The sequence below is a fragment of the Mytilus galloprovincialis genome, chromosome 6 (assembly GCF_965363235.1).
Source record: "Mytilus galloprovincialis chromosome 6, xbMytGall1.hap1.1, whole genome shotgun sequence".
NCBI lineage: Eukaryota > Metazoa > Mollusca > Bivalvia > Mytilida > Mytilidae > Mytilus > Mytilus galloprovincialis.
The window spans coordinates 57667423-57682983 of NC_134843.1; the positions used below are offsets into that span (position 1 = coordinate 57667423).

Genomic DNA, 15561 nt, shown 5'->3' on the forward strand with positions numbered 1-15561 from the left:
CCACCCAGACAATTGTAATTCAGAATAATGTGCATTATAGTGTGAAAAGTTGCTTTGATACCCATCACCCATGTATTATTAATATATTGTGCCTTCCAACCCCCATACATTTTTTTCTGGAATAGCCCTAAATAACTCTACAAATACTAATAACTACCAGGGTCACAATGACAAATGAATGATGATTGAATGAAAAATAAAATATAAAATAATTTTGTAGTTATAAAAGTTTAATGGTACCACTTCAAATGCTAAAAGTTCAAACAAAGCTGGAGAAGTTTTATTTAGTACTACAGGTGTGTATTAATATAATACTTGTGTGCAATATCACTTCTAAAAAAGTATATATTCAAATCTAATAGAGTGAGATTAATTAAAGAGAATTTTACTGCAAGTTCTTACCTAATTTTCATTGTTGTTTAATAAAATTTCTCATGTTATTACAGTCATTCCGGTGTATAATATATCTAAATCCTTTTCTTGTAGGAAAATAAACGACGCGACTTATTCGTTCTTGAATCCGAGTTAAATTATCAAGGACAAATATAAACAAGATTGATTCAAATTCTTCAGAAATTTCAAATCCTTTTTAACTGTTTACATGTAAAGCAAGTTATACGTCCAATCTAACTGTGATGTTGATATCTTCTATATATTCTTCAGGACATTACACTTATTATAATTATGGGTTTAATGGCATGCTTTCAACAGGAGACATTTGTTCTAAACAAGAACTGTAAGCCTGGATATCATAACATTTGTACAAGAAAAATAACTTTCTGATCAACAAATACCAGTATGATTAATTCAAATTAGCAATGGTGTACAATGCTCTGAATTTAAATCTTTTGTGGGGAAGGGGACAGGACAGGGATAGTACAAAGTTACACCTTACTCAAAACTGTTATCAACTCCTAATAACATATAGGCTGCCATGAACAGACAGATAAGGCTATGAGTTAAATATACAGTAGATGCTCGCTCTCACAATTAAAGCAGACATAACAGCTGAATGTAAGCCAAGTTGACATCACACTACAAATAGAACCTACCAAAAATTCATCACGTATGAAATATTTTGCTCTAACAACCTCTGCGTCTTCCCCTGGATCTACACAAGCTGAATAATAAAAATATAATTATAACATTACTTTATGTACAATGCATTCATTGGTCAACATGCCTCTATTTCGTTTGTAAGTAATTATATATCAATGTGATAATGATTAATAATAAATATATATTGATATCTACGTCGGCAGAAGGCATTGAGTGTGATAATATATTTTGGGCTTTTAAAAACTCATGTACTCTTTTAATAATGACTGCAACTGTGCTGACTGTAAAGTAACATTCTTTTAAATCATAAATATATAAATTATGTCATTTTATTTAAAATTTAAAACACATGTTACTTTTTCAGGTTGTAAACAAGAATGTGTCCACAGTACACGGATGCCCCACTCACACTATCATTTTCTATGTTTAAAGGACTGTGAAATTGGAATAAATTCTCTAATTTGGCATTAAAATTAGAATGATCTTATCAAAGGGAACATGTATACTAAGTTTCAAGTTGATTGGACTTCTACTTTATCAAAAACTACCTTGACCAAAAACTTTAACCTGAAATTTGCACTATCATTTTCTATGTTCAGTGAACCGTAAAATTGGGGTCAAAACTCTAATTTGGCATTTAAATTAGAAAGATCATATCATAGGGCACATGTATACTAAGTTTCAAGTTGATTGGACTTCAACTTCATCAAAAACTACCTTGACCAAAAACTTTAACCTGAAGCCAAAAACTTTAACCTGAAATTTGCACTATCATTTTCTATGTTCAGTGAACCGTAAAATTGGGGTCAAAACTCTAATTTGGCATTTAAATTAGAAAGATCATATCATAGGGCACATGTATACTAAGTTTCAAGTTGATTGGACTTCAACTTCATCAAAAACTACCTTGACCAAAAACTTTAACCTGAAATTTGCACTATCATTTTCTATGTTCAGTGAACCGTAAAATTGGGGTCAAAACTCTAATTTGGCATTTAAATTAGAAAGATCATATCATAGGGCACATGTATACTAAGTTTCAAGTTGATTGGACTTCAACTTCATCAAAAACTACCTTGACCAAAAACTTTAACCTGAAGCCAAAAACTTTAACCTGAAATTTGCACTATCATTTTCTATCAGTGAACCGTAAAATTGGGGTCAAAACTCTAATTTGGCATTTAAATTAGAAAGATCATATCATAAGGAACATGTGTACTAAGTTTCAAGTTGATTGGACTTCAACTTCATCAAAAACTACCTTGACCAAAAACTTTAACCTGAAGCGGGACAGACGGACGAACGAACAGACGAACGAACGAACGAACGAACAGACGGACGAACGGACGCACAGACCAGAAAACATAATGCCCCTCTACTATCGTAGGTGGGGCATAAAAACTAAATTTGAGGTACTTTTTAGAAATTCCCTATCATAATGACTATGTATGTAAAGTTACAAATGGATGCAACTATAACTTCATCATAAACTACCTCGACCAAAAACTTTAACCTGGCAAAGAGCTGTTTCACACAATCTCATTTTCATGTTCAATGAACCATGAAATGAGGACCAAAACCTAAATTTGAGGTACTTTTTAGAAATTCCCTATTATAATGACTTTGTATGTAAAGTTACAAATGGATGCAACTATAACTTCATCATAAACTACCTCGACCAAAAACTTTAACCTGACATGGGACAGACGGACGAACGGACGAACGAACAGACGAACGAACAGACGAACGAACAGACGGACGAACGGACGCACAGACCAGAAAACATAATGCCCCTACTACTATCGTAGACGGGGCATAAAAATGAACATAATGTCAGTATTTCAACTATTTGCAGTGGTATATTCCTTTGCTTTTTTTGTGATTTTTCTGTGCACATACTGATTTTGTGCCATGGATAGATGGATACTCCATATCCTTTCTTTTCTATTGTATGACATTTGTGCCATGGATGAATGGATACCCCATATCCTTTCTTTTCTATTGTATGACATCATTGGTGACATTTAAACACTAAGATGACCATACTGATTGTTACAGATTGTATGACCTTACTTTGGGTTCTCATAAATCATCCTACAACCTTTTAGTAACTCAGTAAATAATAATGAATGTACAATGAACTAAATAAGGATTATGATATTAGTAATGGTAATACTAAATAATAATAACAAACATGCAGGAAAAAAACAAAACAAGATAATCAACATATAGACATCTTAATCTAGTACAAAGATGTATGCATTTTGTCAATACACCATAATAGAAAGTGAATTGGGCAACAAATTAAGCTCCTTAAATGTTTAGATCAGATCATAAGTCTCTTTTGTTTCCAGTAAAATATTGCAACTTGGATTTCTAAATACTCGGCTCTATGATCTATATATTATAATATAGTTGCAGATAATTTCAGGTTGATTTTTACAGAAGATTTTTTTGCATGGTACTGTGGACTCATTTATTTTGTAAATACCAATTTTCAAGGAATGAAGAAAACTAATATTTGTATGGATATTTGATATTGTGGTTTTGCCAAAGTCTGCAAATACAACTTATAGAAAATTTGCTCTTTCTAACTTCCCCAAAAATGCATGAATTCTGGTATCCCATGAATAAAAAGGTTTAAACAACAAAGTTCAACAACAATAATACATGGACTTTTCTCACTTTGAACCCATCTATGATTTGGAGGGTAAAAATCAAGATTTGATAGGTCTGTGTTTTGGTTTTCTAGGAAAATGAAAATAAAACAGACAAAAATAAAATAGAAATAAATATGTAGTAAACTAAACAAAAGCAAATCAAAACAGTAATAAATAAAAGCATAGGTGTCAAACTTTCAAATCTCTATGTGAGAGATCTCCTTTCTTAACAGAATTCCTAGTGGGGGTTAACTGAATAGTTATTTATTAATACTATACTTTTTACAGATGAATTTTTATATCATTTTATTACATTCAAATAATTTAAATTGTTAATTAAAAACATCATTTGTAATACAATTGTCCAGCAGTTTCCTCAAGAAAACCTCTCTCTCAAAACATGTTGATGAAGATTTTCATTTCTTTTTTAAATAGGGAGACTCCCATTGCCATTTGAAGAATTGACACCTATGTGAAATAAACTAAAGCGGTGATGAAAAATAAAGATTATGAAAATGATAAGTTGTGTACATGAATATATATACTAAATTCCTGGACATTAAGAAACCTGTCTGCTAAATATATCTCATCTTGAGACACTGACAGTTGTCATGTAAAACATTAATTAACATAACAAAATGCTGTTGAGAAATAACAAGTGAAACTGCGAGCTACTGCTCACTGATGATACCCCCGCCGCAAGTGGATAATATTAATAGTGTAAAAATATGGAAGTGTTCGGTAAACAGGAAGTTGTCGAGTGATGAATCTGAAAACACATCACACGGTATACCTGACTTATATAAATCCTGAAACCAAATTTCAGAAATCATTGTATTGTAGTTCCTGAGAAAAATATGACGAAAATTTTCAACTTGGCTATCATGTGTAAAATCATACAAGTGTTCGGTAAACAGGAAGTTGTTGAGTGATGAATCTGAAAACGCATCACACGGTATAGCTGACTTATATAAATCCTGAAACCAAATTTCAGAAATCATTGTATTGTAGTTCCTGAGAAAAATGTGACGAAAATTTTCAACTTGGCTATCATGTGTAAAATCATACAAGTGTTCGGTAAACAGGAAGTTGTCGAGTGATGAATCTGAAAACGCATCACACGGTATAGCTGACTTATATAAATCCTGAAACCAAATTTCAGAAATCCTTGTTTTGTAGTTCCTGAGAAAAATGTGACGAAAATTTTCAACTTGGTTATCATGTGTAAAATCAGACAAGTGTTCGGTAAACAGGAAGTTGTCAAGTGATGAATATGAAAACGCATCACACGGTATGGCTGACATATATAAATGTTGATACCAAATTACAGAAAGGGTGGATGTGTAGTTCCTGAGAAAAATGTGACGAAAGTTTCATGGGACGGACTGACTGACGGACTGACGGACTGACGGACTGATGGACGGACGGACGGACGGACTGACAGACAGAGGTAAAACAGTATACCCCCCCTTTTTTAAAGCGGGGGTATAATTATCATCATGTTTGTACATTCATATGAAATTATCATGTGCAGCTGGATATAGCTGAAGTCAATGTTAAAATCATTTCTGATTTTTTTTTAAACATCCATTGAAACTACTCAAATATACATCAACCACATATAAGCTAAAAGCATAGTTTCAAATTGGGTAAAATTTCTCAAAAACTTTGTTCTATAAGCAAGCCACTTAAGAACTATTGTGATGTATCCATCTGTTTTGAAATGTGACAAAATAAGAATGCATTATTGTAGACTCATTTTGAAAATTGAATTGTAAATTACACTGTTTCCAGTGATCAACGGATAAATCATACATTCATTTGTTGTCCTTTAGTCCACCAATAGCATTAATCAATTAATATGCAGTTAAAAGCAGTGTACCAATACAAATGCCGGTTAGTTCATATATATATAACATCCCATGCCAAGATTAACCAGATGCTCCACAGGGTGCAGCTTTATACGACCACAGAGTTCGAACCCTGAACAGTTGGGGCAAGTAATGGACACAACATTCAAGCTTGATACAGCTCTGAATTTGGATTGTGATTAAATAGTTGACACAACATAGGATTCTGACACAGAATGAATGTGGTCTAAGAACTTAAACTTAAAAACAAAAAAATTTAAAATTAAGACAGTTACCTATTATGGTCCAATATCCAAAATCTAAATACATGCTTAGATTCAGCATATAAAAGAATCCCAAGAATTCAATTTTTGATGAAATCAAATAAAAGTTCAATTTTAGACCCTTTAGACCTCAATGTGGACCAATTTGATAACCGGGCCCAAATATCAAAAATCTAAATACATGGTTAGATTCGGCATATATCAAAGAACCCCATATATTCAATTTTTGTTGAAATCAAACAAAGTTTAATTTTTGAACCTGCTTTGGACCAACTTGAAAACTTGGCCAATGATAAAAAAAATCTACATACATGTTTAGATTCAGCATATCAAAGAATCCCAAGAATTCAATTTTTGTTGAAATCAAACAAAGTTTAATTTTGGAACCCCGATTTGGAGCAACTTGAAAACTGGGCCCACAATCAAAAATCTAAGTACATGTTTTGATTCAGCATATCAAAGAACCCCAATAATTCAATTTTTGTTAAAATCAAACTAAGTTTAATTTTGGACCCTTTGGACCTTAATGTAGACCAATTTGAAAACGGGACCAAAAATTAAGAATCTACATACACAGTTAGATTCGGCATATCAAATAACCCCAATTATTCAATTTTTGATGAAATTAAACAAAGTTTAATTTTGGACCCTTTGGGGCCCCTTATTCCTGGATTTCTATTTACTTATACTAAAGTTATTGTGCGAAAACAAAGAAAAATGCTTATTTGGGGCCCTTTTTTGGCCCCTAATTCCTAAACTGTTGGGACCAAAACTCCCAAAATCAATCTCAACCTTCCTTTTGTGGTCATAAACCTTGTGTTTAAATTTCATAGATTTCTTTTTACTTAAACTAAAGTTATAGTGCGAAAACCAATGTGTCTTCGGACGACGATGACTACGCCGACGAAGCTGCCAACGTCATACCAATATACTACCGCAAAAGTTTTTTGCAGTCGTATAAAAACCTAAATCAAACTTGTATTTTTTTACGTCCTGACAACAATATCTTACCATCATTAGGTATTTGGTATCGTTTAAAGTCTGGGAAATAATCTTCAAGCTTTGATTTGCCAGCCTTAATTTTTTCAGCTAGAAGGTCTTGTTTGTTTAAAAATAATATAATGGAGATTGTTCGTAGCCACCTGTAAAAGATAAAAAGATATTTTATAAACTGGTTAAGAACAGCATAGATTAAAACTAGAATGAGATTACTTGTAAAATATATGAAGAGTCTCAGAAGAATCAGATATTTTCAATATGTATTTGCATACTTATAATGTTTCAACACTTTTTTGGCCACATTATTCATGCATTTATTATTGCACTTTCAACACAACAGACCAAAATGTGAAAATAAATTTTGAGATTTCAGGAAAAGCTGCATACTTTAAAGATATATGTCAGATTTTTGAATGCCAGTTATTTGCAGTAATAGAAACCTCACAACAGTTTCCTAATTTACAATAGGTACATATTTAAACTATTTGTTCTAAGCCATTTATATTTTGCCTGTATCAAGTTAGGCTGTTTAGGTGATATGTGTTGACTTTTGTTATTTTTGTACATTATTTATAATGATTTGTTGGTGAATGGTGCAGCCTGTTTTACTGCTCAATGTTTTTGTAAGACTTGTTATCCTTTTTATGTAGTATACTAGCTATAAATCTTGATTTTGTGTCAGACTTTGGAATACACTTTTTGCTAATTGCTAGGAACAGTTGTTCAATTTGTGTATTATTGTCAAAAATAAATTGTTTTGATTTTTTTTATAGAAATTTCAGAAATTCATTGTTATGATGAGGCTGTTTTAATTGCAACATGAACTAATAGAACTTTTCATGACACAATCCCAGGGCTCACGCTACCAGGCGACTTGGGCGAAGAAGTCGCCTTCCCGACCGTCACTTCGCTTTCCCCGACCCCCAAAAGCGAAAACAAGTCGCCCTGTTCTTGACGACAGTCGCTTTCAGTCGCTTCCGTCATCGGACATTTTCAATTTTTACCAAGTTGATGAAACATCAAATTTTTATTGATAATTAAAGAAATTCCGACATAAACGATTCATTATCTTTTGAAAAGAGGTTGAAGCATTGTCTTCGCAGAGTGTAGCAGGTTATTTGATAAAAATACAACTTTTTATCACTTCATGCATTTCCGCAAGTGCCGGTGCTTGTTACTCGAAAACGTACATCAACCTCAATTTCGGCGGCAAAATGAGTTTGTTACTTCATGTAAACGTGATAAAAGTTGCCTCCAGTAAATTTTAATCCATTTATTGCATTAAAAACGTCATGTTCCTTTCCAAATAACTTGTCAAACATCGTTTATTTTTGTAAATTTTCTTGCATTCGTCCGCCATTGACCGATTTCTAATCTCCGGTTTTTAACCGGACCAGCTATGACCGAAATCCGTACTTTTACAATAATTACTACGGACGCACGGATGGAACAGCTGACAGAAGAATATTGATCCCAAAGGGAAAAATTACGCATTCCACATGCATTAAGAGACTTTTGGTTACATCTAATTGATTGGTGTATATTTTTTATGGATTGTTTCAAACTATTGATTAAAGTTGCTTAACTCTGAGACTATTATACTAATATCAATATATTATGGCCCAGCTTAATAACTTTTTTAATTTTTTTATGAGAAACACTGAATGTCATACACAAGATAATTTTTAATTAAATTATAATTGATATATTATAATTTCTTTACATTTTTTTAAATATTTTTTATTTTTTTAGAAATTTAGTTGGTAAGTTTCTCATAAGCTTAAACAACTTTTAATTTCAAATGTTACTTTAATTGTAATTTTTTTACTCAGATATGAATTGAACAGTATAAAAAGAACATTATTTACATATGGCCCTTTATTCTATTGTAAAATCCCAACATTGTATCGCACCGCGCGAATGAGCACTTCTCTTTCAAATCTCACCACTTCTCCCTATCAGTTTCAAAAAGAGAAGTCACTTCTCCCTATAATTCTGAAGTAGTGTGAGCCCTGAATCCTTAAAATAAGTGAAAGTGTCTTCTACTCCTTCAACAAATGAATGGGAAAGACACAGATGAAGCCCCCACTTTTATATGATGTTATAAAGTGATACAACTCAGGAAACATAAACATTTGTTTTTGATCAGAGTTTGTGGTAATAAGCATTTTGTTTAAGTTTCATAACATTTGGTTATTGCAAACTTAAGCAAGAGAACGGAAACAAAAAATTCAGCAATTTTTCCATTTGTAAAGGGGCATAACTCTAGAATGATAAAAGGGATGCCATCAAATTCAAATTTGATCTGTGTTTTGTGGCAATTAGCTATAGCATTGTGTATAAGTTTCATAACATTTAATTGAGACGGACTCAAGTTACAGAACGGAAACCAATTTTGGGACGCACAACAAACATTGTATCTACCTGTTATTCCAAATACTTTGGAAAAGGTTTAATGACTCTCTGAGTCTATTTGTAGTAGCATCCTCTCTTAAAACAAGGTTATAACTACTGCAGGCTGTGACAAAAATGATAGCTGTAACATCGTTAAAACACTGAATCCATTTTCTTCTTTCATCTCTCTGGCCTCCCACATCAAACATACTGTCAAAAAAATAATTGTATTATTATTAAAACCAATACCAAAATGGATGACCATCATGATCATTCTTGACCCATTTAACAAGAAATATTTGCCACTGTACATTAAGTTAACAGCAATGAATCAATGGTATATCATGAATGCTTCTTAATACAAAAAAAAAAAATATTTATTTCATATTCTAGATGTTATTTGAGCATCAAAAACTGTAAATTTAGAAATGATGTGTGCGTTTATTATTGCAATTTTCTCATTTTAGACTAAAATGCCAATTTAATTTTTGCGATGTTGAGAAAAATCCTGTTGAATTCATTAAAAAATTTCAAAATGCAAGTTCATAATATTAAATTTAATATTTTCCAATGACTAGCGAAAAGGCTTTTATCCAAAAAAGATATTTTTTAAGGTGTTTAAACTTATACAAGATGACCTTGGGTATGGCTGATATTGGTATCTTTGGATGATACTGCATGTGGTATGGATTTTGCCATGTATTATTCACTATGTATTTGGTATCATGAAAGAATAAAGTACTTCGCTTGTTGTTACTGTATCACATGTGGATATATTTTTTGTATGGTATGTTTTTAAGTTATATTTGACCTGAAAGCAAAGTAAGGTGAAAGGATAACTCTAATCTAACTTTGACCATTAGGTCATTCATTCTGTTTCATTGTTTTTTTGTTTTTATTTTGGTCAGTGGTTGGTGTAATCACCTGAATTTCTTGAATCTTTGTTATTAAACATATAGTACATTTTTTCTCTCCAAAAGTATATAATTTCTGTGTGTACCTCAAGTATCTAAGGATTTAAGGACAATTGTTTTGTTCCAAGCTAGTTGAGTCTAACCCAAATATGGATTTCTTAACTAATATATAAAGTCACTTACTGAAAATTAACTTTTTCCACTTGAAATTTTGTTTCAAAGATTCCTGACGTTAATACTCTACACCGTAATATATCCTGCAAAAGAAAATGAACATTCAAATATTAATACAAATTCATCTGTTCTACACACGAAAAACATCATTACAATTTCAAAAGTATAATAATGCGACTCATAAGTGGATAAACAAACTTCCGTCAATGATCTGGTTCCTTGACTTGTTATTCCTTCGTTCATAGACAGTTGTATGTATAGATTATTGGGGTATCTACACATTGATATTATAAAATACAAGCTGCCTTCCACAATGTGAACATTTTTCGTGAATGAGCGTACAGCAACTGAGCCAACAAGATTTGCATTGTTTCAAACAGTTGACATTTTATGATCTATATGCAGAAAAGATGACAATCTGTTAATTTGTCAGTTTCTCCTTCCTTAGACTGGTTTATGTTTGATACAAGGGAAGCTTGATACTATTGTGATTGTTAATAGCTTCTCTTCACAAATTGTGATGTCACTGACAAGTTCTGCTCACATCCCAAAGCTATGATACAAGAGGAACTGGCCAGGGTGATATAGGTGAAGGGGAAAATAACGAGGGCAGATATTGAACCTGAACTTTTGCAACATCTGATTTTTTTCTCATAATCTTCCATATTCACACTTTTCATCAGCATTTAAAATATCTTATTGCAAAAAAGGCAAGTCCATATAACCTTCTCTTTCTTTAGATAAGTATAAACAGTGAATGCTGTTTGGACAAACAGTTCTGTGTAAAGGGAATATAAGAGACCTTTTTCCACTGGCTTCAAGTGAATTATTTGGTTTATAATAGAAATCTTGTTACTTGTATGCATCATCATGAATTTAGACCTCTTAAAACAAAGTATAAGAGTACATTCAAGCATTTCTGTCAGTTTTATAGTCAATGCCTTTTTAATTTTTCATCTTATCAATGGCTTGTTGTAAATTTTTCACCCAATGACTTATGTCCAGTTATGTAATGTCTATGTCCATTAACATAGTTGGTAAATAACAGCTAGTCTTCCAGGATAATAATAGAAACTCTTAGGCTAGACAGTTTATATTTGTGCCAAAAATACAGATATGAAGACAAAAAGTCAATAAGACAGCAACCTATCGACACAAATATACAACTAGAAGTCAACCAACCATCTTCAACAGATAAGTAACAACACAATTTGGCATTTTTACTCTAAATTTCCTAGGGGCTATAAAAGTTGTGAATAGATGAAACAGAGACAAGTAAAGATGAATACTGATTAAAAGGTGTCAAAAAGTAATGCAAGTCATTTTATACCAGTTTTAACTATGCTTATACACTGGAGTTTTGATTCTTACACATTCTACCTAGACTAATAGTATTAATTCCAAAACTTGGCAAGCACATTATACATGTGCATTTACAAATGGTATATAAAAGATTTAAATGTGTCTATATAATTTTCCATGATCTAATTCACCTTAATCTAGGTTCAAGTTCATTGATAAAGAAATTTAAATGAAATTCTCAGACGGTATCAATATTACTGTACAGATCTTACAAAACAATATTAATGCACAAAACAGAGCATGACTTTCTGTCAACATCTTATATGATCAAACATTTTGAACTTTTTATAATGAATAATTTCATCCCCACCGAACCCCCAATAAATATTATAAGTAGCCATTTTCAAATAAAAAGCCTTCTAGATTTATTAAGTTATTTAGTTAAAGAAGGGGTGTTGGATTAAATGTTGTACTATCTCTCTAAAGGTGCAAGTCTCTGACCTTTCTGATGTTTTTCTTTTTTTGTGCAAGTATTTTTTTCTTGATGAAAAGTCAAAAGATCAATTTCATAAGTCTGAATCATAAGTACCTAAGGTTAATACAAATATAATATTTTTGAATTTAAATGTTAAATTTCCTGAGGGCACTTTTGAAAAAAATAAGGGTCTCTGACCTCATATTTGAACGCCATATTAAATACAAGATCAAAAAAATATGCAGCTGTGCATTGAAAACTCCAAAACAATTTGTACTTTCACTAAATCCTTTAATACAAAAGGATTTAAGAATGTAACCTTAGGCCCCAATAAATGAAAATTTCACTCTTGAATATTATTTAAGACAAAAATATTACATGGTATAACTAACTATCACTATGGCAGAATCTAAAAGGAGTGTGTTCATGATTGCTATCTTGTTAGCAGATTTTTGTGTGCTGTTCTAACTGCCATTGCAATACAACAGATTGACGATTCCTGGATGGTAATAGGGTGAGAATATGAGACAGCTCATACAACTTCCAACTTTTTTCTTTTTATAGTATAAAAATTATGAAATGCTGCTCCGGACTTACTAAGGTGTATGTTCCTGCCAACATTTTTTACTTATAATTTTCAAAATTATCAAAAAATAGTTGGGTCTGAATCATACATTTTGCCCCATTCACACATTCATCCATCCAATAATTGTGCCCCCCCAAAAAAGAAATAAAAAGCATTTGTTCATTGCAAAAACATGTACTAGGTAAATATAAATATACAATTTTTTAACTTGTTTTGTTTTAACACCACATTTAAGCACCCCTTTTGGGCTATTTCGTGACAGCTAGTTTTTATTAGTGAGGAATCAAGAGTGCCCTGAGAAAACCACAAACCCTTGATAGGAAAACTGAAAATCCTAGTCAATAGAGATTGGAGTCAATTGCATCCACACGAGTGTGGTTCGAACTCACAACATCAGTGTTGACTGGCTAGTGATTACAGTAGTAACTACTTAGACCATTTGGCCTTATGTAAATATACCCTAGTACTATAGCGGGGTCTCATTGGGATATAAGAGTAACATGTGAAAGCCTTAATTATCTAACTTGAAAATGAGAAATTAAAAGGGCTTTTCATTGCAATAATAACCAGGATACGTGATTCTGACAAAACAATAATTAGGATCAGGGTTCAGATCCACCAATGAGACCATACCTATATCCTAAGGTGAAAAAAAGACCTGCATATATATTAATGATTTAAACTATTGATTGGATGACCTAATTGACCTTTCTCTGGAATGACATTCTTTTATGTGTTTTGTAAATATGTAAACATGTGCATTAGTGTACACTAGCTGCTGCATGCAAGCTGTCTAGATTTCATTATTTCACAGTATTTGAAGAACTGCAAATGGCAGCTGAAAGTTTGAAGCCTGAAACAGATATATCAACGGCAAATTCGTGCCTTTGTTGTGTTTGTTAACAAAAGCATAAGATCTTGTAGAAAGTGCATGAAAAAAGACATTGTAACCGAACATGCCCATAAGGGATTAAACTCTCAACTTTATTCCGTTTTAGGGAAACATAACGCACCTGAACTTTCCACAAACATGCATACTTGTACATGGATCAAACATTGCAACAGTCTCATGTGTAAACAATAACTACAAAACTTAAATGAAACTCTACTTTAAAAGTGGCATATGATAAAAAGGGTCAATAACTTAAAAGGCACCATTGGAAAATCTGCTTAAGCTTCATTTTTAGACCGATTCATAATTATTTTAGAAAATTGAAATAAACTATGCAGAAAATGCTCTAAAAAGGCTCATTCCAATATATCCCTACCTACAAAAAGTGGTTTGCAGGGGGTATAAATGTAGTGTTAAATATTATATATATGTACATGCGTTATATAAATCAAGTAATTTAAATACTAATTTGGAATGTTTACACAGTATACTCTGCCATGTTGGTTCTCCTGTGATTAAATCATTTATAATCTGGTGTAAGGACACAATATTTACTTTATATATTACTAAATGGGATATTATTAGTGGCAAAAACAGGTATTCAATGGTTAAGTACTTTGAATGCTGATTTTCTTTAATACTCTTCGCTAATACAATTCTCTAACATACATGTAATAATATTCCCTATACTCTTTAAGCTCTTAAAACAGTGGCAAATCACTGGTTATAAAAGAATGCATAACTAACTGTGAATTCACAAATTTTTTCATGCAGTTATAATTAGTTGACAATTTTTTTTAGAAATTAATATTGTTATTCAGGAAGTATTGTTTTAAATAATACAATAAACATTTCCACACCATATTTTTATATTTCTAAACCTGTACCCTTGTAGTGTCAATAAAAAATAAATAGAGAATGTGTACATCAAACACAGATGATGTCCCCAATTGCATATAACCTTATAAACTTTTATACAATATACTGATAAAAAGTTATGAGAACATAAACCCTTTGGGGGAGTGCATACAGACCAGTGGCGGACCCAGAACGTTTCCTAAGGGGGGCCCGCTCCAGTCATGCTTCAGTGATTCCCTATATAATCAACCAAATTTTTCCCACGAAAGGAGGGCCTGGCCCCCCATGCCCCCCTGGATCCGCCTATGCAGACAGTAAAGGGTAACACTTAATGCCCCACACAGTGGGAACATAAAAACTATCAATTATCAGTACAAAGTATTAGAATAAGTTGATGAATCACAAACTCTGAGGACCATTTTAAAAAATACAACATTTATCTATTAACCCTATATATTATGTAAAATATAATGTATACCTATCAGAATACAAGTTATTTTTAGAACGAATCATTTGAAAGCACAATTATACTATTTACTATATTCTATCATTTAGTATAAATTAATGCTAACTTAAATGATAAATCTACTTAAATCCACCCTGATACATTACCCCCAATGGTTCGGTTTTTATTGTGAACACATTAAATTCTATTGCTTCATAACTACATGCATGCAAGATTTCAATAAAACATTATATTTAACATTTTGAAATATTTAACTTAAGAAATATGTATTTATAAATTGAAGTATATTCAGGTATGACTAAAATCGGCTGATAGTAACCTGTCAATTACTAAATTATTTTTCAGAAATTTAAATCACCTCAAATTTTGTGCTAGATCAGTTCTAAATAAAGAATCTCTGCTCATAGTGAATATTAGAATGAAAGCAGGAATTCCAGAAGACTAGTATTTGACAACTCTCATTTAAATGCAAATGGACAGTAGTAATAAGCCCTTATAGACCTGCAATGGGGGTCATCTTTTATGCTGTGAAATTTACAGTGGAAAACTTTATCATTGTGGCTGAGTTCATAAAAGAAATGATAGGATAGATAGTTGTTCAAAATCCAAACAAAAATCCATACACATGTGAATGACAGACCAGGTAAA

General features: G+C 31.9%; 1 protein-coding gene across 4 annotated transcripts in view; it reads right to left on the minus strand.

The window, feature by feature from the left end:
• Positions 1-15561, minus strand: part of LOC143079958 (guanine nucleotide-binding protein G(s) subunit alpha-like) — a 72724-nt gene that overhangs the window by 30813 nt on the left and 26350 nt on the right. For all 4 annotated transcript variants that reach the window (XR_012979561.1, XM_076255591.1, XM_076255590.1 and 1 more), the window contains exons 7-10: positions 10344-10417; positions 9277-9456; positions 6865-6995; positions 1053-1120 (exon numbers count right to left, since the gene is read on the minus strand). Coding sequence is in view for 3 of the 4 variants with exons in the window: in XM_076255591.1 (XP_076111706.1) it covers positions 1053-1120; positions 6865-6995; positions 9277-9456; positions 10344-10417 (453 nt within the window). In the remaining variant the exon portion in view is untranslated. The remainder of the gene's footprint in view (positions 1-1052; positions 1121-6864; positions 6996-9276; positions 9457-10343; positions 10418-15561) is intronic.